The sequence below is a fragment of the Mesocricetus auratus genome, unplaced genomic scaffold (genome assembly GCF_017639785.1).
Source record: "Mesocricetus auratus isolate SY011 unplaced genomic scaffold, BCM_Maur_2.0 Super-Scaffold_100011, whole genome shotgun sequence".
Lineage (NCBI taxonomy): Eukaryota > Metazoa > Chordata > Mammalia > Rodentia > Cricetidae > Mesocricetus > Mesocricetus auratus.
The window spans coordinates 30,361,213-30,385,579 of NW_024429195.1; the positions used below are offsets into that span (position 1 = coordinate 30,361,213).

Sequence of the window (24,367 nt, forward strand, 5' to 3'; positions counted from 1 at the left end):
GGCTCGGTTGCAAGGCATGATGGGATAAAGCAGCAGAAGCTAGCCTGCAGGCATTTTTCTCTGACCCATAAATAATCTCACTGTGCCATCCACTTTCCCCTCTCACCAAAACTATGACCTGGCACTAAAATCAGGCAGCGACTAGGACTTTCAAAATACATTGGTTCATTCTTTTAAAACCTTTGAGCCAGAGATAGATGTATTTTCAAGCAGTAACATACCCTGTGCACTAATTGTAATGTCCCCAACCCCAAAGACATTAGTAATGTCTACACTCTAATACCTGTGGCATTATGAATGTGTTGTCTGATACAGCCACAGGAATTGTGTAGATGTGATCAAATTAAAGTTTTTGTTTGTTTGCACGGGGTCTCTTGGAATCCAGGCTGGACTCTAACTGCCTGTATCGCTGAGGACTCTGAAATCCTGGTCCTCCTGGTCCTCCTGGTCCTCCCGCTTCCATCTCTCAGCTGTTGAAGTCACAGAAGTATACTGAGGTTAAGGACTTTGAGGTGGGAGTGTCCTAAGTTACCAGAGTAAATTAATGCACTCCCTGGAGTTCTTATAAGAGGGAGGCAAGCAATCCACCAATAGTTATGTGAGCATGCCTGATTTCAAAGCTGTCAGGACCCTGCTTAAAAAAAAAGTTCTGGAACAAACCCTGTCCCAGGGTTTTAGCCATAGGATGAGTAGGTGGACATGGTGTTTTAAACCAAGATGTGGTAATGTGCTATAGTAGCAGTTGGGAACTTAAACACAATAGAAACATAGTGTCCTATAGGTCAAACACCTGATGTAACACATTCACTGAAGGTCTGGGGCCACAGAGGTCTGTGTGTGACTGGATAATCAACAGGGAAGCCGAGATGTCAGCTTCCTGGACTCCTACCATTCCAACACTCCTTCAAGGTGCTGACATCTGCTGGGGATAGGGACCAAGGCTGCCTTGTCACACCAACAAGCCATGGTCAGAGATTAAAAACGGGCATGGTCTCACATTCCCCATTCACCACTAACATCAGTTTATTTGATTTTTTTTCCAAACGAAAAATAAACAAGAGTCATAAAGGGACCTGAGTTTGTGAGAATAGCTTTTAATTTAAAACTATCAAAGCAATAAATTATCCATCTCTTTCCAACACAGGCAAGTACTCTCCCAAACACTTGTAATTTCCACACCAACCGTGACTAATGCAAAGTAAATAAATACCAAGTCTTCCGGCAACCAGCAACAGCAGCAACGCTGCTGGGCAGGCAGGTGGATCAGGCTCAACCTCAGCCCAAGTTGAGGAGTTCTGAGATCCAACCAGTCTTTGCAAACACCAAGCTGTGACAGACTACAAAACGCCCAGGAGGGGAACTACAAGAGAATGTTGCCTGAGGTGAAAGTGGTATGCTCAAAGCCCAGCCACAGCTAAAACATCCGCAGCACCCCAAAGATGCTGGGAAAGCAGACACCAATCCACAGGGCCCCAAAGCCAGGGTAAAGAACGGCCATCCATCGGAGATGCCCTGCTTCTGTCTCTAAACTGGGAAGACTGTTTTTTAAAGCAGAAGAATCTTGTAATTGTTGGGGCATGTTCAGTTCCTCATGTGCTATGTGCAGCTTTGATTTGGAGCCCCCCCCTGCAGAAGTCTCTTCTTACACATGGGATGTCACTGCCTACCTCACACTGTGGAGCACTGCCAGACGAGCCATTAGCCACAGATCCAAATGACTCAGGAGCCACACAAAATCAGATATCAGAGCGAAATTCATTTAAATGTTAAATTACCATTACGTTAATCAATGTGTCCCACATCATTTGCAATCAACATGATGAGTTAATCGTACTTCATGTTTTAGTGTGCATTTTATGCATGCAGGGCAATCTTAGTATGGATTGGTCAAATTCCACCACCCTGTAGGGCTACAGTGTTCCACAAGCTCTAAGGATGATTCATAGAGTAGGTGTGCTAATTAAGTTTTGTTTGTTTGTTTGTTTGTTTGTTAATATGACCCAAGCTAAGGTCATCTGGGAAGAAGGAACCTCAATTGAGAAAATGTTCCCATTAAGATTAAGGTGACCCAGCACTTGGGAGGCAGAGGAAGAGGCAGGCAGATCTTTGTGAGTTCGAGGCCAGCCTGGTCTATAGAGTGAGTCCCAGAGAAACCCTGTCTCGAAAACACAAACAAACAAACAAAAAAAGATCAACCTGTGGGCAAGCATATGGGACACCTCCCTGATTAATCTGATCAATGATCATTGTGGAAGGGCCGAGGCCACTGTGGGTGGTGCCACCTGTAAACAGGTTGTCTTGGGTTCTATAAGAAAGCAGACTGAACAAGCCACGGAGAACAAGCCAGTGAGCAGCACCCCTCCATGGCCTCCGTCTCAGTGTTTGCCTTCAGGCTCTTGCCTTGCCTTCCTGCCCTGACTTCCCTTCATGGTGAACTGTGAGCTCTAAGGTAAAATAAGCCCTTTCCTCCCCAATTAGCTTTTGGTCATGGTGTTTATTACATCAATGAAAAGCAAACTAGGACAAGAGGAAATCCTGGCAGCATCAGGTAGGCGGTTCTACCCACCAACGTACCAACACAGGCCTTGTTCTGTCGGCTGGGAGTTTTATCCACAGGCAGAAGCACATGTATCTAACCCTTACTCTGTTCTGCCCAGTTTCCTGGCAGCTACTCACTGGCTCTAAATACCCACAGTGAGACTCAGCATCCATGGTGTCTACAGTGACAAAGACAGACTTTCTAAATACCTCTCCTAGGACAGACAACTTTGTCAGCGATTATCTGGGGGTGGGACTGTCTTCAAGGATTCTAAAACTTGTTTGTGTTAGATAGACTGAGTTGAAGGGCACTCTGAGACTTTCCCGAGAGGGTGTCTTGAATGGATTGCTGCTTTTGCTTTGGGGAGGGACAGTCACAGAGAGCCTCACAGGAACAGAATGGGGTGCATACTAACGATGACAGGGTCCTACAAACAAATAAGCCCAGACTCAGACACCAAAATTCTGATTGCCCCAGCTCTTGTCTGACTGGGGTTATAATCACAGAAAAGTAAAACCAAAATGTGGTTATAGGACACATGGGGACTTCCCAATTATCAAGTCTAATTCTGATCCACAGACAAAGGCCCAAAGAGATAAAATAACTCAGGCAGGTCACACTAAGAGGCAAAGTCAGGACATAAGCCCACTTGTAAGTGTGCAGTTCAGGTAATAGGAGCCCAAAGGAATTCAGGGGAGACAGCAGGCACATTCTCTTGTAGGTTTGGGGAAACAGGCTAGGCAAATCCAGAAGTGAAACAACATTCATACAAAGTGTCACTAAAATATGATTCTTCTCAGATTCTTTTCATTTAAAAGAAAAAGACAATCCCTTCTGTATCAAACTGGATTCCTGACTAGTTATTTGGGTATTTAGACCAAGTGACAAAACAGAAACTTTGAGCTATTTTCCAAAGACACATTGGGAGTCTACACAAATGGGTATCAAAAGATAGTTACAGAAGGAAAGCTCTTTCCTTCACACAGATGCCTACACACAGAGAGAGAGAGAGAGAGCCACACAAACACACCACCACATTCTCACACAGAAGACTCCTGGCAGATGGGTTGGTAGAGACAAACCACATGCTGCTCCAGTTGCAGCCACACGAGCGTCCTGTCTACCCACATGTGTAAGGGAAGCGGTACATCCCACTCGTACTCCAGAGAAGCCTGATTTGCATATACCAGGAGACACATGCAAGCACATTTTTAACTAGAAAGCCGCAGTGCACCCAGCTCCCAATATGAATGAATAGCGCAAATACAAAACCTTGCCATGAAATAGCCCTTGTGTTGGTGAAGCAGGGGGAGAGGCAACCATACTACACTTTCTCGAAGTATGTCTCAGCATCAGTTTGCTTAGTCTACCTAATGAAATTAAGTGGTTTTTGGCCTAATTTTTCTAATTTTTTATGTGGATTTTACACCATTGATATTGCAAAGGTTTTATTAAAAATTTTTATTTTTTTTCAAAATATACATGCTATCTTTGACCACATTTGAGCTCAGACCTCCAGAGAACCCCTTACCCCCAAAAAAGGCCTTTGCTTTGTAGCACTTCAAACCAGCCACTGGAGATGTGTGTCATTATTCTATGACATGTGGCCCTATAGGGAGTGGGTTTTGTAAGGCTGCTTAGTGTGGGAATTCCCTCGGGGGGTAGGGGACAGGATGGTCAGGGACACACAAAACAGACACTTAGGGTCTTGAAATCAAGCCTAGAAGGGGCGTCAGTGGGACAGTGTTGTAGAGAATTGCTGCTCCCTCCCTCTGCCGTGTCATTTCCCAAGTGGAAAAAGCATCAGCAGAGTCGAGAAGGCAGGGACACACTGGCCTGGCACCTACCATGTTCTGCCTTCTGCTCTCTGTGAAGATTCCTAGGCATGGATCAAAGCCTTCTAGAAAGAGGAGACGTCTCCCCTCATCCACATGTTGATGAGGGGAGTGAGGCACGGGAAAAGGAAGGGTTTGCCAAGACCCATAGCCAGTTGAGGCAGCACCCAGGGTTGCAGGCCTCTGGCCCAAGCTCCACAGCCCAGACTTGTAGTACATATGACCTTCCTTGAGACAGGGCCACAGCTTAACAGAGCCCTGGCTGTTCAAACTCACCGCATCCTAGCCCCATGCCCCTGCTTTACTCAGCCCCAGTTGGTTCTACCTCTTCATTCTTCTGCAGTTTCTAGAAAGATCTTTTCAATCCAACAAGCACACATTGAGCAGACAGCCATAGACCCTTTTTCACTTCGTTGACTAGTCTGAGCTAGTGAAAAGCAGTATAAATGAGAGAGAGAGCTCCTTCCTCCCCAGAGCACATCCAGAGCTCGGCTCTGATCTCAGGCTGCAGCTAAGACACTAAAATGTCCAGCTGGAAAGGATGGTACAGATGTGTCTCTGCAGCTCACATCCTTAAAGTGCCCAAGGTCACACTATGCGACACAGCAGATAGGCAGTGAAGGCAGAGGTCAGACTGGCCCCAGAGAAGCAGAGAAGTGAAAACCTAAGAAAGTTCAGGGACCAGAAAGTCACACAGAGCAAGGGCATTTAACATGATTCCAGAGAGTAAGCACAAGGCAAGAGATAAGTTACCTAACTACGAATAAACACAAAGCTTTGAGGGGCTACGCTGCCGAGGAAGAGAAGCTGTCTATATGCCTTTGGCAAAGCACAATAGGACAAGACTTGGGCATCTGGCATTGATGTCAAATGGCACAGACCCGCACAAATGCCACACAGCACTTAGAGGCCATAACACAGCCCTTTGTACTCATTAAAAATCCAAGTGGGGAACTAATTTTTAACAACTGTTCCTGAGTTATAGGTTTGGTAAAATGTTTGCCTGCCTTTTCCAAATATGCTTAATGGCAACTACTTAGCCTTTGAACACCAACCCATCAGATTTCCAATAGACTACAAAGATCACACGTACACTCTCACACACATTCACACAGTGTATTATTAACTCTGATATGATTTAAATTAAAAATAGTTTCCATTGCAGATGTCCTAGTACACATACCTAGGTCAGAAATTATTGTGGGAAATGAAAACATGATACCATCAATAAAAACAAGCCCAGGTTTTGATTTCTTATTTGGGGGCACTTTTTCACTGTAGGTGAGGTCTTACCACTGACCCCTAAAGTAGAAGAGGGAAGGACACTCCGTATCTGATGTGCTGGTGCCAATGTCTTTGCTTACATCATCCACTCCCTGAACAGTTACAAAATTCCCTACAACAGAGTATTGCCACCAACAGACATTTCTTCCCAGGTCTTCTCCAGAAGGCGTCAAGTGGAGTGACCCCAGTCTTGAAAGAAGCAATAAATAGTCATGTAGTCCTCTGTGTCCAGTTGTCCAGACTTTTTTCCTTTATTTTTCTTTTTCCTTTTTTTCTTTTTTTTTCTTTTTGGCAAATTAAAAAGGTGTATGACTTCTTCTAGCCAACTCTTGTAAGGTTTAGCTTGGTATCCTGCGGTAAAAGTACATATATCCCAGGTCTTTGGGGGGCCTTTCTGAGGCACAAACTTTGTGGTCATTGTAGATCACCCACCTGCAAACAAAGACAGAAGCATGTGGTGGGTTTGTGTAGGCAATGTGCATGGCAGAAAGAAGGCATTGTACGCTGTGGAGGGGAGTCTTAGCAAGTCACGTGACCATGGCCCAACCACTCACAAAAGGAATGGGATTTTGATGAACTTCCCACCCCCCAGATCTCTCTCTTTCCAGACAGGGTTTCTAACCCCAGGCTAACCTCAGATTTTATAGGTTAGCCCAGGATGCCCTTGAACTGTATACCATCCTTGGTTTATGTGGTCCATGTGACTGAGCCCAGGACACTGTACCCGCTAAACAACAGTTCGCCAGCTGAGCCACACCCCTGGCTCTGCTTTTTGGTTCTTGAATTCAATCAAAAACTAGTTACTAAAATGTATTGGAATTCTTCAATTTGTTTACATTTTCCAATCCATAAGTCTTTTTTGTGGAAACCCATAGTCTCAAAAAGCAATCCAAGAATTATATACAGTGATGTGTATTTAAGTCTTGGTACAGAACAGCCTACAATTCAGAAGTAAGCATGCCTCAGTGAACTATTAAATAACTATAAAAATTTCTCAAAAAATGTTTGATAAAGCAAGAAAATAATCACAGTACAGTATGAAGATGGAATATGGATGAACTGCAATATAATATGGAGGAGACAAGTAGGTTATATTTAGTAATACATATGTATATACATGTATGCACACAACAGCAATTAATCAAAAAAGAGGCCAAGAATTTGAAAGGGATCCAGGAGGGGTATGTGGCAAAGTTTGGAGGGAGGAAATGGAAGGGAAAAATGTTGTAATTACATTATAGTCTCAAGAAATTTATATTTAAAAAACAAATTCTGAGAAAAATAATGCAAAATAACCAAAAACAGGATACAATTCCCTGTACATACTTTAAGGTTTCAAAAAGGTGAAAGTACATGTGAGTATGTGTATGCATGTGTGCCCTCCCCCAATGATACCAACAACTAACTAAACTAACTAAATAAATAAACAAATAAGTTGATAATGGCTATCCTTACACTTACAGAGTACATATTCTTTGCATTGTTTTGTATTGTGCTAATTTGTTACAATTATTTGTACTGATTTCTCTAATTAGGCTACTCATGTACGTAAGCCCCTGTGTAAAAAAACAGATTGTCCATTTTCAGCACAAGGTCCCTCTTTCCCATAGTTCACAGCTGCTGGTCTCAAAACCCAGGAGTTTTAGAAAGGACTAGGTCCTCTGCTATAGACTGAGCCCAATATTGGAAAGGGAATACTCAGTTGTCCATTGGATGAAGCTATCAGATGGGGAGTTTGGGATAAGTCCCAGCAAATAGAACTTGCCAGTTGGGCAACTTGAAAAACCACAGTCTTATACCAAATCAGTCCACCAGGCATTTTTGCCTTTTCTCTGTGCTGTGTCCTCTTCTACAGAATAGTATGTTAAAAACTGCTCCGTTTTCACTAGGCTCTTGAATTTGTTATTATCTTATTTCAAACCATAGACCTGTGTTCTCTGCTTGACTCTACTAATCATGCTGAGAATCTAAAACAAAAAGACTTGAAAAAAAGAAGAAGAAAAGAAAACTAATTGAATCTGGATGGGATCAAACTGTCTAGTTCATGGGAGTTGTGGGTAAAAGGTCAACACTCGACCTGAGTGGACAAGTGTATGTGTTATACTAGTATCCATGTGATGTAAACAAGCCAGAAAATCCACCACAGAGTATAGCAGGGAATTGAAGGAAGGACACCCAAGGATAAGGCATGAGGTTAGATCACCTCATTCCTACCTCACCACAAACCTTGAAGTTTGACTTAAGAAGCTAACTTCTAGGTTGCCATAAACAAAATGCCAAAGGTTTGGGGCTGCCAGGTAGAATACAGGTTACCCAGCTGAATCAAGTAAACAACAAATAACTTATTAACATAAATATGTTCATGTAATATTGCAAACAGGCAATGTTGGAAACACACTTATACTAAAAAGTGTTCATTTTCAAAACTTAAATTAACCAGGGCATCCTTGTTCTCTTGTTTTCATGGTTAAATACACTATTCTACAGAGGTTCCAAATACAGCCTACCTGATGCTATAGGTGCACCTTTATTTGGGGATGTCATCTTGGCACAATGCCAGTTCCAGCACACCTGACAACTAGCTAACCTAAGTCCCAGGATTTGCATTTATAAAACAGTTAAGCATACAATGTGTCAGACAGATGTGCATGCCTGTAATCCCATCACTCTGGAGGCTAAGGCAGGAGGATCTCAAGTTAAAACCAGCTAAGACTACAAAGCAGGTTCTAGGATGGCCTGAGCTACATAGGGACTCTAGTTTAAGGGTGGGGGCGGAGCATACCTCTTCAAGACCAATGTGAGAGGCTGAGCATGGTGGTACATAGTACACACCTTTAATCTAGCACTTGGGAGGCGAACACAGGTGGGAATTTTGAGACCAGCCTGCTCTACATATCGAATTCCAGGACAGTCAAGACTACATAGTGAGACCCCATCTCAAAAAAGAAAATCAACATAAGAACCAGAAATAACATAGAAGACACTAGTACAATAGCTGAATCCATAAGAGGCTCAACAACACAGCTATTCACTATCTTTCTAAAAAGACTCACCGTCCCTCCTTTTTGATATGGCAAACATAATGGCCACTCATTGTAGATGTTCCCATGTGACTGATGAATGCGAACAACTCGTACACTGGGGAAAAGAAAACAATTCCGTTACAAGGCAGCAGTCAAGAACACAATATGCTCCTGAGCAGTGCCTGGAGCCAACAGGAGAACCACTGGCTGTCCAGGCTCACAATTCCAGTCAGTTAGCCAGGCCGCGTTGATCACACACATATGTACACACACACACACACACACACACACACACACACACACACACACACACACATTCACCCACACTGATATGGAGTCCCACCAGCAAGCAGGAATAATCTGTCAAAGTACAGCAAGCACTGCTGGTGCTAAACTCAAATCCAGAAGCAGGATTACCCCTCCCGCCCCTACCCGAGTCTGCAGGTGGAAAGATGCACGAGGGTGGAAAAGTTGTTCCATCTTTTTGAGTCTGTTTCTATCATTGAGTTTGAAGAAAACAGAAAATGGAAGAAAGAAAAGGAGAGAGGAGAGGAGGAAGGAGGGCAGAGAAGGGGGGGTTGGGAAAAGGAGAGAGGGAAGGATGGACGGCAGAATGGAGGAGGGAGAAGGAGGAAGGACAAGGAAAGTGAAACACCATCCACACTTCAGAGCTTTGTGAAATTTAGAGTCAAATGTCATCAACTGTCCAGAATGTGGGGAAGACCACTGCTGTTATTTTAGGAAGGGCCAATGCGTCACACAAGATGACTGACTCACGCTGCCACCTATGGGCATCATAGGACATCAGCTTCCTGCTTTTCTAGAGATGGGTGACCCCACAGAGAGAGCAAAGCTATGCTTATTGTCTTCTCTGTAACTACGGTCACCAAGCTCAGTGCTCTGACCAAGATTTTGTTGAGTTAGTTTCTGCTGTGGAATATGATTTTAAGATGTGTTATGTTTGTTTATGCTGTGGAATATTGATTTAATGATGTATTCTTTCATGCTGCATTTGTTTTCCTCTGTGAAGCTGTGTTATTTTGCCTGTCTAAAACACCTGATAGGCCTAATAAAGAGCTAAGTGGCCAATAGCAAGGCAGGAGGAAAGGATAGGCGGGGCTGGCAGGCAGAGAGTATAAAGATGAGGAGAAATCTGGAAAGAGAAGATCAAGGAGGAGCAAGAAAAAGAAGAGGACATCAGGGGCCAGCCATCAAGCTACACAGCAAGCCATAGAGTAGGAAGTAAAGAAAGGTATAGAATAGAGAAAGATAAAAGCCCAGAGGCAAAAGGTATATGGGATAATTTAAGTTAAGAAAAGCTGACTAGGAATAAACCAAGCTAAGGCCAGACATTCATAAATAAGAATAAGCCTCTGTGTGATTTATTTTGGGAATTGGGTGGTGGGTCGCCAAAGAACAAAGAGTAAAAAGAGTAACAAAAAAATTAACTACAAGTTACAGTTCATGTTGCCTGTACTAATCCTAGACTCACACAACACAAAGTGAACTTCATGGACAAGTACCTACACACTCAGTAAACTGTTACAGGCTATGATGAGACAGCTAGAAGGCAGTGCAAGCATTTACAGACTTCCACAGTCAGGAGTTGGCAATATTCCTATGTGAGTAAGAGACATAAAAACGGAATTGCATATCCATTTCTACTACCCAATTTTTCATTATCTTTTTCCAAAATAGAAGGTTCTGAACCCATCCTCATCTTACACTCCTCTTCCCTACTCTCCTACTTGCTTTTTACCTGCTGACCAAATTCTCCTTCCCCAAATACTTGTCCTGGACATGACCCCTTGGTTGCCCATATGCACACTCATGGTCTACTATCTGTCCCATCTGCTGGCTCTCTCTCTCATCTCTTTACCTACCAAAGTCAGTACCTGTAGCTCTGATATCTCATATTTATTCCCCCCCCCATCCAGACATCCTCTTTCTGGTTAATCTAACCCAGTCTCCTGGAGCAAATGCTATTGCTTTCATATTTTCATTTCTTTTTTTTAAAGGTTTATTTACTTATTATGTATATAATGTTCTGTCTGCATATATTCCTGCACACCAGAAGAGGGCACCAGATCTCATTACAGATGGTCATCAGCCACCATGTGGTTGCTGGGAATTGAACTCAGGACCTCTGGAAGAGCAGACAATGCTCTTAACCTCTGAGCCATCTCTCCAGTCCCATATTTTCATTTCTAGAGTGCTAATCATCCATACATAGCACAAACTGTCTAGGAATGGGGAACCATACCTGCAATCCCAGAACTCAGGAGGCTGAGGCAAGAGGACACAGAGTTTGAGACGAAACCCTAACTCAAAACAGAAAAGAATCTAGGCCCTGCCCTATATGAAATGACAGATTTTGGACACCCCCATGGAGGGCCTCACCCTCCCTGGGGGAATGAGGGGATAACGGGGGGTGGGGTGGGGGGAGGGCACGGGAGGAGGGGAGGGAAAGGGAGAGGGACCTAGAACTGACTTGTGAAGCAACCTTGTTTCTTATCTAAATTTAAACTGGAAAATAAAATAAAAAAAAGAAAGAAAAGAAAGAAAATGAAACAACAGCATAACTGTGAATTTTGCACCTTGCTTATTTCCAGCAACCTTGCAGTACCTACTTATCAGTTCCAAGACCATCCATAGAATCTTAAGGTTTTCCACATGTAAGACCACGCCAACTTTTATTGGGTTGAGGACGTTTCCTTTGGTCCCTAGTTAGCTTTCACTCAGTCTTACCATCTCAATCAATGGCAAGACCATTCTTCTAGTAACTTATGACAAAAATCTTGGTATCTCTCTTGCTCTTTATACCTAGCCAAAATCATTAGCATCATACCCTTTAAAAATATATCCAGAACCCAGCCATCACACCCTTCCTCACTCTTGGGCCTGTGTCACCACTGTCCTTCAGGACTGGTTACAAGTCTCTTAACTGATCTCTGTCCCTCCCTTGTCTCTGACACTTGGACTACTCTCAGCATGGCTCCCAGAGTGGTCTTTTACTTTCCTTTCTCTTTTTTTAATGGAAGTCAAATTGTGGTCATTAGTCCTCACAATGCCCTCTGGTCACTTCCAACAGACCACAGTAACTTCTGATTCTTGCCCACGAGATTTTCTCCCAACTTTTTTCCCTTACTTCACTCCAGCTACTCTGGCCCCTAGCTGGGCCTTGAGCACACCCAATGAGCTCTGTCCTCAAGCCTCTATACCTACCATCCCTTCTAGCAACAACTTTGTCCTTCAATCCTTATATGTGTCAAGGCCACAAGTAAGATGCCACCTCATCAAATACTCACCTATCTCCCTCCTCATCTCACTCCTGTTGTTCCCTCATCCGGCCTTACTGTCCAAATAGCACGGAATGCCACAAGCTTATAATCTACCAACTATTAACCGGGTCTAAAACACAGCTTGACAAGGACAGAGAGTTTGAAGTTTTCCTTAAAATATTCTAGGCACAGAAAAAAAGGTGACTTTCATGAGATTATTGGATATTTTAATCAATAGTGAAAAGGATAATTGTTATTGTAGCTTCCCACAACCATTTGGCCCCAAATAAACACACAGATGCTATACTAGTTATAAAACAGTTTGCCAGTGACTAGTGATTCTTATTGGCTAGCTCTGTCTTAATTATTAGCCCGTTCCTATTAATCTATGTATTCCCAGGTGGTCTTGGCTTACCAGACTGCCACTGGCTCCATCTGCCTACCTTTCCCAGAATTCTCCTACCCTAGCCCCGCCTGTCTCCCTCCCTCATTGGCCAAACAATGTTTTATTCATCAACCAGTAAGAGAAACATATATACAGAAGGACAACACCATCGGGTAATTTTTCTCATGTCCATACTTGTTTCTATAGCTTCTTATATTATATATATTCTTGTAAACCTGATGACAACATGTAAATTTGGGTATAGATTGGTAGATCAATATTAACAGGAAATTAATCAACTGCTAAGGTTAGGTTGTTATCATATTGACTGGCTGAAATGGAATCCCAGTTTAAAAATCAGAAGCCAGGCAAAACAGTTGCTATGGCAGTTATAATACCCAAGACTCAATTTTCAAAAGAGGGATCCAGAAAATTTACATTTGTCTGCCTCCTCCGAGCCACCCTCCTACATAAGAACCCAGTCTGCCTCAGTAGGCAGGAAAGGCTAGGGGGAAAGCTTTCTTTAATGCCAAGCAGCTTTACAGGCAAACATCCTTTGGAATAATTTCATATCAAATCCCAAATCTTCAGCTGAAGAGACACAATGCTGTTGTCTCCAAGTGCAGCTCTCCCTATAGATGTTCATGAAGATAGGACACAGTGTCCCAAGGCTTACCCTGCCCCACCCCCCACACAACTGCTCCCTAAACAGTAACTTCCACAGTACATTAGAACACTGAAGGAGCCCACCCCACCCCAAGCCAGGACCACCTCAATGTCAAGTGGTTCATACACCCACATAGCACAATGCCCAGTCAGATGAAGATGCACCCAAATGTTATCAATAAAGCCATGCATTAAATCCTGTCTTAGTTAGGTTCCTAATGCTGTGACAAAACACCATGACCAAAAGTAACCTAGGATGAATAGGATTTATTCTTGCTTATGATTTTCAGGACACAGTCCATCATCAAAAGAAATCAGAGCAGTAACTCAAGGCAGGGACCTAGAGGCAGAAATTGAAGCAGAGGCCATGGAAGGGTGCTGCTTACTGGCTTGTTCCTTATGGCTTACTGAGCCTGCTCTCTTATACCATCCAAGGCTACCTGCACAGAGGTTGTAACATCCACAGTGAGCTGGACCCTCCCACGTCAATAAAGAAAATGCACCACAAACTTGCCTACAGGACAAGCCTATAGAGACATTATGCCAATTAAGATTCTTTCTTCTCAAATGACCCTAGCTTGTGTCAAGTTCATAAAATTAGCCAGCACAGTCCCCAGAGGCACTTTCCCTTCTTCAGGTAAGAACTAACTGTATGTGTCCACTTAGAATCATAACAAAATCAAAGTGTATACACTCAAAATCTTAAAAATAAAAGTTTGAAGTTTAGCATGAATCTTAGTCTCATAATTTAAATTAACCACGTTTATCAATATCAGCAACTTTCCTATGTATTATTCAAAACCTCCTGCTAGGGACTGGCAGCAAAAGAGAGAATCCCTTTTTAACACATTTGCAGAAGCTAAACAGGCTAGAGAGGCCAATTTATATTGTTTCCAAAAAGACTGAAATGAGTAGAGCCAATGGGAAAGCTAGTTGGTTCTTCTCCAAATCCCCTGAGTTCCTGGCCCAAACACCAGCTCCATCCCTAGGCAGAGAGAAAAGGCAGCTTGAGTCAAAAATAAATGGTTCAGAAATGCTGACTTTCAACAGAGAAATGTTCAAAATACCTGGAACAACTTGAGATGCGTGACCCACTGCTATGTCTTCTATCCCGAGAAAAGTGTCTAAAAGAAAAGGCTCAAGCTACATGTGAAACAAGAACTATTCTCCTCAACAGAACTGGCTCTTCTTGAATTTTATGGGCACTGTCTCAGTCTTACAAATAAGGAAGGGTCATTTGATTGCTTGTTTTTAATATCACATGGTACCCTCACCCCCGCATCCTACCAAACACCAATTGTACTCTATTGCTTTTACTATCACATGGTACCCATGGTAACACCCCCCTGCACCATCTGACGTAATATCAATTCTACTCTATACTATTGTTCTTCAGGAAAGCATCTGTCAGGGAAATTCTACAGAAACTCAAAGGTAAAAGAGCATTTGAGTGTCATGTGGAGAAATGTCACCCAGAGGTTGTCCATACCATAGAGATATCTCCATGAGTGTGAGCCCACCCTGCAACCTGCTTTTGTCCTGGTGAGATGGGGGAGAAAGAAATGAGAGGAGTATTACACAGCTGTGAACATGACTGTCAACATCTGATTATCACGGGGTTAGGGAAACAACTCAAAATTACCAGCGTGGTAACATTCAAGCAAGTCTTCCTCTCCCAGTCTAAAGGCTCAATTTGGCTTGTCTCACCACTTACTGCTGAAGTCCCAAGCTTAGGAAGCTGCATTTTCTGTCCTGTGGGTCACATAAGGTCAAGGATGCACAATCTGAACACATAAGCCTTTGCCCTAACTTAGGCAAGCTTACCCTAACCTTTCTTTGTCAACTCTTTCTTAAGTAGTCTGGCATCCTGGGCTAGAGCTGTGACTCAGAAATAGAACTCTTGCCTGGTATGCACAAGACCCTGGGTTGACTTCTGAGCACTGCAAAATAGGAAGTAAAAACCAATATGATAGATATTCTGAGGCACTACACAGTGGTGATGTCCTCCCACCAATCAGCTAATCTGTGAGGTATGTTCATTTCAGATTCTTGAAAGTCATGGCTTTGCCTTCTTGAAAATCATACTTGAATTACATGTCATTACCTCAATCAACCCCAGCTTTGTAACACCTTGACATGATCCCACTGTCATAAGCAATTGCTATACACAACAGGCACCAGTGTCTCCTATGGACATGAACCCGGTCTGCACTGAAAAGAAAAGGCTGGTAGACCATTTAGAGACTGTGAAGCTCAATTGTTCACTCCCATTAGCTGTACTGTGGGAAACACCTTTGGCATTTGCAACCCAATGCTAACAAAGTCTTAGTCGCTTCTCCAAAACTAGGAACTCTGGCTACCTCAATTCAGTTGACACCATCCATTGCCTTTGAGACAGGGAATGGTGACACTATGGTAAGCCTGGAAAGATCACTAGAACCCTAGCTCATAGCCTGTGATGTACTGAAAGTGTAGCACATGACCTACCCTACACACTCACTCTCCCAACAGTCTTAGCCATGGAACCCAGAAGCATAAAAGCCAGGTGCCTCTGTCATAATGTCTCTAATAAGTCAGCTGAGCAAATGAGATTGACTGCTGCAGATCCCCCAGAAGGACAGAAGGTAAACTAACCTCAGGGCTTTAGTCTGCTACTCACAAGAGTTCTGTGTTTCCCATATCTACCCATATGTTCTGCTAAGAGCTTCAGTGAACTGTGTTGGTCACACAACTGGCCAGACTGCCACACAACCAGAGTGCCACGTACCTTTTCACAGCACCCCTGACAGCCCTCCTTCCCCACCCCCATCCTCAATTCTGCTGCAAGTCTTTAGCATTTACTACAGAAGTAGCAACTAATATTTTAGGTATCAACTCCAGAATGTTTGTTAGTATGAATTTGACTATGTATAGAATATATACTAGGTGCTTGGTATTCTCAAATAGACTCCAAATAAAGGAAATTCCTTCTCAATGGGGCTGCAGCTTCCAGATCTCATACTACATAGCCTTGTTTTTTTCCCTTTGATATAACACTGAGAAGCCTAGACACAGGGGTGTGAAGGTGGAGAGGTAATTTGGTCCTGCCTCAATGAGATGATGGAACAGACTTACACTTTCTGAGGAGCAGATGGGGGGGAAGTGAGGGGAGAGGAAGGAGAGGATGAAGGGGGAACTGGGATTGGAATGTAGAAAAATAAATTGAGAGAGAGAGAGAGACAGAGACAGAGAGAGAGAGAGCAGAGGGAGAGGGAGAGAGAGCTCCTTCAATTCGTTAACAGCACTGTGTTGCAAGTCATGTCTCCTGCCTGAGATGTGAGGTTCCCCCTTTTCTCAAGATCTTATTGGCCTTCCTGGCCCTGAGAGATATTCATGCCCTATTGTCAGAGAGTTGTTAAATGTGCCTGTGTATATAAAACCTAGAAGACTTGTGGGATGAGGAGGCACTTTTAGAGAATTTTAGAAAGAACTTTTGGAGAATTTTTAAGGACAACTTCTAAAGAGAACTTTAAGAGAGCTTTTAGAGGAAGAACTTTTGAGGAGAGAGCTTTTAGAGAGAAATCTTAAAGGGAACTTTTGGGGAGAACTTTTTTTGAAAAATAAAGTTATGAGAATGGTATGTATATGAACTGATTTATTGGCCCTCAGATCAGACCTTTTAGCCAACCTAACCCACCTGCTATAAGCCTCCTGCCTGAACCCACTTATGGGGAGCTGCAGCTCTTACTACCGACACCCCGGTGAAAAGGAATTTCCTTTCTCTGGGGTCTATTTCAGAATACAAAGCACCCAGTATATATTCTATGTACAGCCAAATTTGCAGTAATAAATATTCTGGAGTTGATACCTGGAATATTAATTGCACTTCTGTAATAAATGATAATGGCTGGCAGCATCTCACCTTTTTTCAGCTTATTAAAAAAATGTGTAGATCTCTCTCCTTAGGCAGTGTAAACTATAGATAAATACAAGTCTGAAGGTAACTTAAAGTAGAATAGTTGGTTAATACACTGTTGGGGTTTCCTCCAGTGGAATGCATGATGATCTCATTGGGTCAGCCTAGTGATTCTGTCTATTGAGATCTCATTGTATAATCCTTGTGGCCTGTAGCACAATTCCATGGTCCAACCAAGTGCCTTAAAAGATACCTAAAAAAGTTGCATGGTGTCCTGAAAGGGTAAAATTCGACTCCAGCAAGACCTGGGTATCCTTGAATGGCCCTAAGGTACAGTTAAGCCTGAGGGATTATATGTCTGTTTTTTGTCATTATTGACCCCTCAGAAGAAAGGAACCCCTGAGGATCAGAGCCCCTGCTGCTTCAGTCCAATGTCATGGCAGCTTTACAACAACCCAATCATGGACATCGATGAAGCAGTCAACCCATGGGCACAGAGTGTGGAACAAATGATGCTTTGAATCATTGAGAACGTGTCTATTAGAGCATCCTGTGTTTGGGACCTACTGGTTTCTGAAAAGAAGAAAACCTGGTAGATGAATATGGAATTTGGGAGAACTGTGTCTTACCTTTTCTTACTTGGAAGAATGAAAACTTTCAGTGAGTAAATTCCCATTTGATAGAGGAAGAGGGGGGAAAGGCACGAGATAGGGGAGGGCAAAAGAAGGAGGAAGAAGAAAAGAGATCATGTGGCCAGTAATGGGAGCGGGTGTTTCACAAAAAAGGTATTCACCTGGCAAAGGCCTGAAGCAGGCATGAAGAGAGGGTGATGGCTGAGTGTGGTGCTGTGGTACAATGACAGACATATAGGCTGCCGGAAGAAGGATGCAGAAACAACAGATGTGGTAGGCTAGGTTGTGACTGTAGGGCATGCTAAATGACAGGATAAAGAGCTAAGTGTCATCCCACAGGAAATAACAGCCCAAGAATAGGATATCGTGATAAACATGGATGATGGGTCTGAACTTGTCCCCACCACTAAAGAGCTGTATGACCTCAGGTACTGTATCTACTCTTTCAACTCCATTTTCTCACCTGTGAAATTGGCTATGGTAAGAATGTAAGGAGTGTTTATATACAAAGTGCTTACAACAGTTCCTGGCACCCAGTCACTACCTAGTAGTTGGCTCCTGAAAGATACAACACCAGTCTGCCTGTGGAATACCACGTCTAGTCATCTTGGAACAGCCCTTCAGGAAACTGCCAGCAAGCAGCCTGGAAATGGAAGAGTCATCATGGATCTAAGATTGCTTTTCCATATTCAAAGCATTCCTCTAAGAATATAAATTCTTCTTTTGACCAAGCTGTCATCCTTCATGAAGAAATGTAAACCTCACTGGAAAGCACAAAGTTGAGTTGGTGCTCGCCTAACCTAACCATACACAGAAAGGAATATACAAAGTCTAAACTTGCACCTAACACACATGCACGCGCACACACACACACACACACACACACACACACACACCAACACTTCTGTGACATGGTACTACATTATCTGATTTTTATCAAACCATGGCAGCCAAAGTGGCAGGATATGAGATGTTGGCTCTGTGCCAAAGGTTCTGGTACATGGAAGGTGAAGAAGGTGTGACCTGAAATAAATTCATGACTGCTGAGATGATGTCTAGGGCAGGACTTACTTCCAGATCCATCCTTGACTCTGGGTCCTTCAGGCTTGGCCTCGGACACGATGTTTGCATTGGCATTGTTCTCCATCTCAATCATGAAGTCACTGTCCTCTTCAAACTCCGGGTGGCTGAAGATCCAGTCCAGTGCCCTTTCCAGGTTATGATTCTGAAGAAAGGAAATCCACAATGAATTCAGAGTCCAGGCCTCATTACCTTCCAAACATTTGTACCAAGTGTCAAGCAGCTAGGCAGAAGGCCCGAATTAATTGGTCCTAAGCATCTCTGAGTGAGAAACTCGGAGTCTTGTCACTCTCCCATGCATACCCTACCACAGCAGTGACCAGAAAATGAGCTCCAAAGTCTCCTCTTGTCTTAGCTCAGCATTATTGCAGGTTGGTGCCAAAGATGAGGAATGCAAAGTGCCCAAGGCAAGGCAGTGTTTCTGCACAGCCCTTTCTACAGCCACAGTGATTATATATACTGTCTTTTCTGCCACTGGCATCTTTGTAAGGTAAAGGTGCCAATGTACACACTGCATTAGTGACTTTTTGCCTTAAATACAGGAAGAATGAAGAACAAAAGAATACCTTGGTTAATGGTTGGTTTAGTGGAATCCCCTGTGGTTCAAACCAACTGCACATGAAGTAATTTCCACCTTCCTGTTTGTGACAGCACTAACGAACTAAAGAATTTGTTTACATATAAAAACTTCAATAAAACAAAGTAGGGTTCATGAAAACTATACAAGTGAGAAAAAGTCTGGTTGATCTTAAAAGGAAAATTCCCATGACCTGGTCAAGACTCACTACAACCTCAGCAATGGGCCCCAGCAGGCAACTCAGTCAGGACAGGCACAAGGACCTGGGAGTAGACAGCCACTCAGAATGACTTCTGATGTGACAAGGGATGGTGGGTTTTAGCAAGAGTACTTTCCTGACCATTAAACAGATACCCACACCATCAACCCATTGTTGCATACACCCATGAATTGAGACATTCATTCATAACTACAGAAGAAACTCCACTCTGCAGAGGGAAACAGTGCCAGAGAATCCCAAGGGCTTTTTACAAGGATCTTCAAGATATATTTTTCAAAGATCTTGATATCAAAACAGTAGGATTTCATCGTAAAAACTTTCTTACCAAGCCGGAACCTTGGCATCATCTTTGCTCTGAAGTTGGCAAATTCCAAGAAGACCTGTGAACCCTCACATGGAATGTTCAAGATCTTAGTCATATTGTCCCAGCTCCATACCCCCTCATGCCTAAGCTCACCATTTGAGTACCTCACTCATTCAGTTTAGTTTTGTGTATACTACATGCCAATAAATCTTCGTGAAGGGTTCTGTTACCCAGTCAGACAAAGATGACTTGAAATGATCAAAAGACATTGGGAGGTCTCTGTTGCCAAGGATCAAACTGAAACCACCTCCAGCAAGGCCACAATTCCCTAACTCACAGTCATCAGTGCTCACCGTTGCTCGTAGGGCCTGCACTGCCTGATTGCGCTGAAATCCCATGGAGGTGATGATAGCTATGATTTCCTCAGGAGGTTGGTTGTCCAATCCAGTAGCACCAAATACAGAGGCTCCAGCCCCTCCATACCCAGGTATGGCCAAAGGTTCAGCAAAATCTGAGGAAAATAACTGTACTAAGATTTTTCTGATTTTTTTGCCTTAAAAACAAACATTGTAGGAGAAATGTGGAAAAAATATACAAAACTGTATAATCAAGGGATCCAAGAACCAGATCTGAGGCTAGACATATGAGTCAACTTAACAGAATAGGGAGGTGAGAAAGGCCGAAGATCAGGTGATTTCCAAGCAGACTTTTCAGCATGGAAAGACATGGATGTCTGCATACAAAACCATAAAGACAGAGGCTCCTCCTCACATAACACAAAATCAGATCAAGCTGGATCATTGTCTTAAACACAGGAGCTAAAAGTATTAATTTTAAAAATTAATTAAAATATTTTTAATTTTTAATTAAAAGAGAAAACACAAGAGTCAGTCTTTGTGACACTGGGTTAAGCAATGATTCCTCACATATGACACAAAAAGTATAATTCATAAAGGAAAGTAGATGTATCATACCTCATCAAAATTTAAAAACTGTCCACTTAAAAGACATCATTAAAGAAGTGAAGACACAAAACAGGAAAATATCTATGCAAATTATGTATCTGAGAGGAAACCTGTATCTAGAATTTAAAAAGAATTCTTAAACTTAATAATAAAAAGGCAAAGAACTAATTATATTCACAGTGTAGTCATTAGGGAAACACCTCTTGAGATCACAGTGACACACCATGGTACACCCAGGAGCCACTATAACAAAACTGCTAAGAGTGAGAATCCAGAGAACCTGCATCCCTCATTCATCATGGGTGAGAATACAAAATGGTTCAGCCCTTGGGTAAAACTGTTTGACAGTTTTTAAAAAGTTGAACATAGAACTACATCAATTCTGCTCAAGAGAAACAAAATTATAAATCTACATATACACAAAAGTTTATGTTTACAGCCGCATTAATAAGCACCAAAGAGCAGAAGCAACCCAACTGACTACCGCCCTTTGATGACGAGGTAGACTAACTGTGGTATGGCTATACAATAATGCTATATGGTCATAGTAGGGAAGTGTTGTTCGTGCTACAGAATAAGACCCCTAAATACATTCTGAGATGCGGTAGAATCCTGACACAAAAGGCCTCATGTTGTACAATTCCATTCATATGAATTGTCAAAAATAGGGAAATTCATAACAGTTGTAGGCTACCCAGAAAGTAGATTAGTGAAGGTCAGGGCACTGGAGAGAGCAAGAACACTGGAGAAGCGGAGTCTTAGTTAGGGTTTCTATTGCTGTGAAGAGGCACCATGACCTCGGCGACTCTTACACAGAGAACATTCAATTGGGGTGGCTCACTTATAGTTTTGGAGATTCTGTCCATTATCATCACGGTAGGACATGGAGGTGATCAGGCAGACATGGCACTAGAGCTGTGGCCTGTATCTTATAGGCAACAGAAGTATACTGAGTCAGGGGGGCCAATTACATCGAAACTACCACAGATGCCTCTGTCTCTAGCATTTTTTTTTGGTTATATAAAAATACCCTAGAATTAGATAATGCTTAATTGTAAAGCAACTAAAATTCACGTGAATGTACATTTCAGATTGGATGGAATGTGAATGTCATCTTCAGAAAGTAAACAAAACAAGTTTTCTATTTCAAGCTTGAAATAAACGCTGCATCTTTCTAATGATCTTTTGGTCAACGAAGTGTGGACACCGTTAAGGAGGAAGTTATTCCAAGAAAGTTGTTGTTTAAAGGATTAAGATTGTGACTTTGCCCAAACTGTAGCATGTAACCATCTGAAAACTCATCTTTGGGGACACATTCTTGGGGACACGAACTCCAAAGTGCTCCCATATGGCCACCTACCAGGTTCCTCCATGTGCACGATAATCCAGTTGAAGGCCACCTCAGCTCCAGTGTTTCCAGTGAAGTACACAGCCTTCCGGCAGGCTTCCAAAGGAAAGCCCATCTCAGCCAGCTGCATCACGGAGGATTCGTCAATGTCTGAGGCTACAGAGCACAGCAGGATATCCCACCATGAAAAACAGATTTTTCCACTTCCTCCGGTCTTCATTACTCTTCAACGCCTTATCTAATCTACAGACTACCTGAAGACAGGTCCATTTTGTTGGGTCTTAATTTGACTTCTTTTTATGCCATCTAACTATTGAGCTATCCATGAGAGAAAAAATAGCATTATTACCCCAGTTTACAAATGAGGTAATTGAGGCCTACAGAGTAGGAAACAAATTGTTCCGGGCCACACAGTCCTAAGCAGCAAAGCCAAGGTTCCTCACAGGGCTGCAGGCTCTCAGGCCAACACTAACCCTACTGAGCCATAAGGGCCATTTAAGCAGCATTTCATTGGTCTGCATTTGGTGCTTACTCCACCCAGAACAACCACATATATCCAGGACAGAACAATTCTACTTTGCTGAACTACCACAGAAAAAAAATGACACACTAGGGGCTGAAGAGAAGCCTCAGAAGTTAAGAGCACTTACTGCTCTTCCAAAGGACCCAGGTTCTGTTCCTAGCACTCATATGGTGGCTCACAACCCCCTCTAACCCTAGTTCCAGGGAATCTGATACCCTCTCTGGCCTCTGTGGGCATCAGGCATTCACATGGTACACAGACATGCATGTAGGCAAGACACCCATATGTATAAAAAAAAAAGAACAAGTCTTTAAAACATATCATACTAGCAACAACTGTAAGACACCAAAAAAACATTATTAAAGATACCTACGGTCTATCAGCTGGTTCATCAGGCGATCTGGAAATGAAGGGACAGATGATAAATAAGAACTAGCCATGGTCAAGAGGTTTAGAAAAAAAGAAACCGTATCAGTCCAGGATATTCCCAGACCCTTTTCCCTCCTGGTTACCCTACATACACTACCTGGAAAACAGTTCATTATGGTCATGAGGGGAAACAGCAGGTTTGGGGCAAATAAAACAGGAAGTTTTGACATCTCAGTGAGATAAATAATTTCAATCCCTGCATTTTATTTCCAAGAACACTATTTGCAAATCAAGGTTTCTGGCCTGGACATTATTGATAGGGGCAGTATGAAAAGCCATCCTGGCTTCCCTGCTGCTCACCACTGCCTGTACATAAGCCCTTTCAGGAGCCTCGGTCACCAGGGCCCAAATCAATGGCTCACAGTATAAGTGTTTGAAGTGTACAGTTACAGCCATGCTTCATTCCTATGTGTCTAGGTCAATGACAGGGAGAGGCTTACTGGTGAAACAGTAACTACCCCTGTCTGGAAGAGGGTGGTAAGGAGAGAGTATCCTCCCGGTAGGAGATGGTACCTTTTGAGTCATCAGGAATGACTATGGGGGGACTGATGTCTGGAAGCTCTTCTTCTCCTGGCTGTAAGCCCCTGGCCCTGAGATGGCTGATATCTAGTAGGTCTGGCATATCAATAGAAACATCTGCAAAACAAAAGATTATATTCACTGGACTGTCCAGAGCCTGTCATCAGCTTATTATAAATCTGCATGTGTTTACTGCATGCATGTATCTAGGTAGCCTAAGGGACATGGAGTATAGCAGACTTGTCCAGCCACATGAGAGTTAATGGAGAGCTCAGGGAAAGGGCAGAGATAGTAGGACAGAGGCATCACACTGGACAGCAACAGGTCAGATAAGCCAGAGGTCACAGACTAGCAATCAGACTATCTATGGTCTGGACTCATTCCATTTTGCGTTAAAATATGGACATGATTTAATTTTAAAATTTAGACATCTGGATTTCAAAAACCATGAAGCTGTAGCACATTCTCCTGTGTTAATTGTCTGGGTTTCCCTCTAGCTTCTATTTTGGACAATGTGGCCTCTGTGACCATTTCACACTGACCCCGCTGCTCTGGACTGCCTCAAACATGCACATCATGCATATGGGAGAAGATGTCTTTCTGAGCTCTGTCATTACACACAGTGGAGCCCGCCATGAGAGCAGGCTGTGTATGCCCATCTTGAAAGCAGGTTGTATACCCTCGCAGTGAGAGTAGGCTGTGTACACCCGCAGTGAGAGTAGGCTGTGTATGCCCACAGTGAGAGCAGGCTGTGTACGCCAGCCGTAGAGTAGGCTGTGTACACCCACCCTTGAGAGTAGGCTGTGTATTCCTGCCGTAGAGTAGGATGTGTACGCCCTCTGTAGAGTAGGATGTGTGTGCC

General features: G+C 43.0%; 1 protein-coding gene across 1 annotated transcript in view; it reads right to left on the reverse strand.

The window, feature by feature from the left end:
- Positions 1–1,078: 1,078 nt before the first annotated feature.
- Usp13 (ubiquitin specific peptidase 13) overlaps positions 1,079–24,367 on the reverse strand; it is a 103,965-nt gene continuing 80,676 nt past the window's right edge. The window contains exons 15-21 of the mRNA XM_005069725.4: positions 23,500–23,622; positions 22,931–22,957; positions 22,047–22,190; positions 20,075–20,232; positions 18,612–18,765; positions 8,712–8,796; positions 1,079–6,090 (exon numbers count right to left, since the gene is read on the reverse strand). Coding sequence (XP_005069782.1) covers positions 5,997–6,090; positions 8,712–8,796; positions 18,612–18,765; positions 20,075–20,232; positions 22,047–22,190; positions 22,931–22,957; positions 23,500–23,622 — 785 coding nt within the window. The 3' untranslated portion in view covers positions 1,079–5,996. The remainder of the gene's footprint in view (positions 6,091–8,711; positions 8,797–18,611; positions 18,766–20,074; positions 20,233–22,046; positions 22,191–22,930; positions 22,958–23,499; positions 23,623–24,367) is intronic.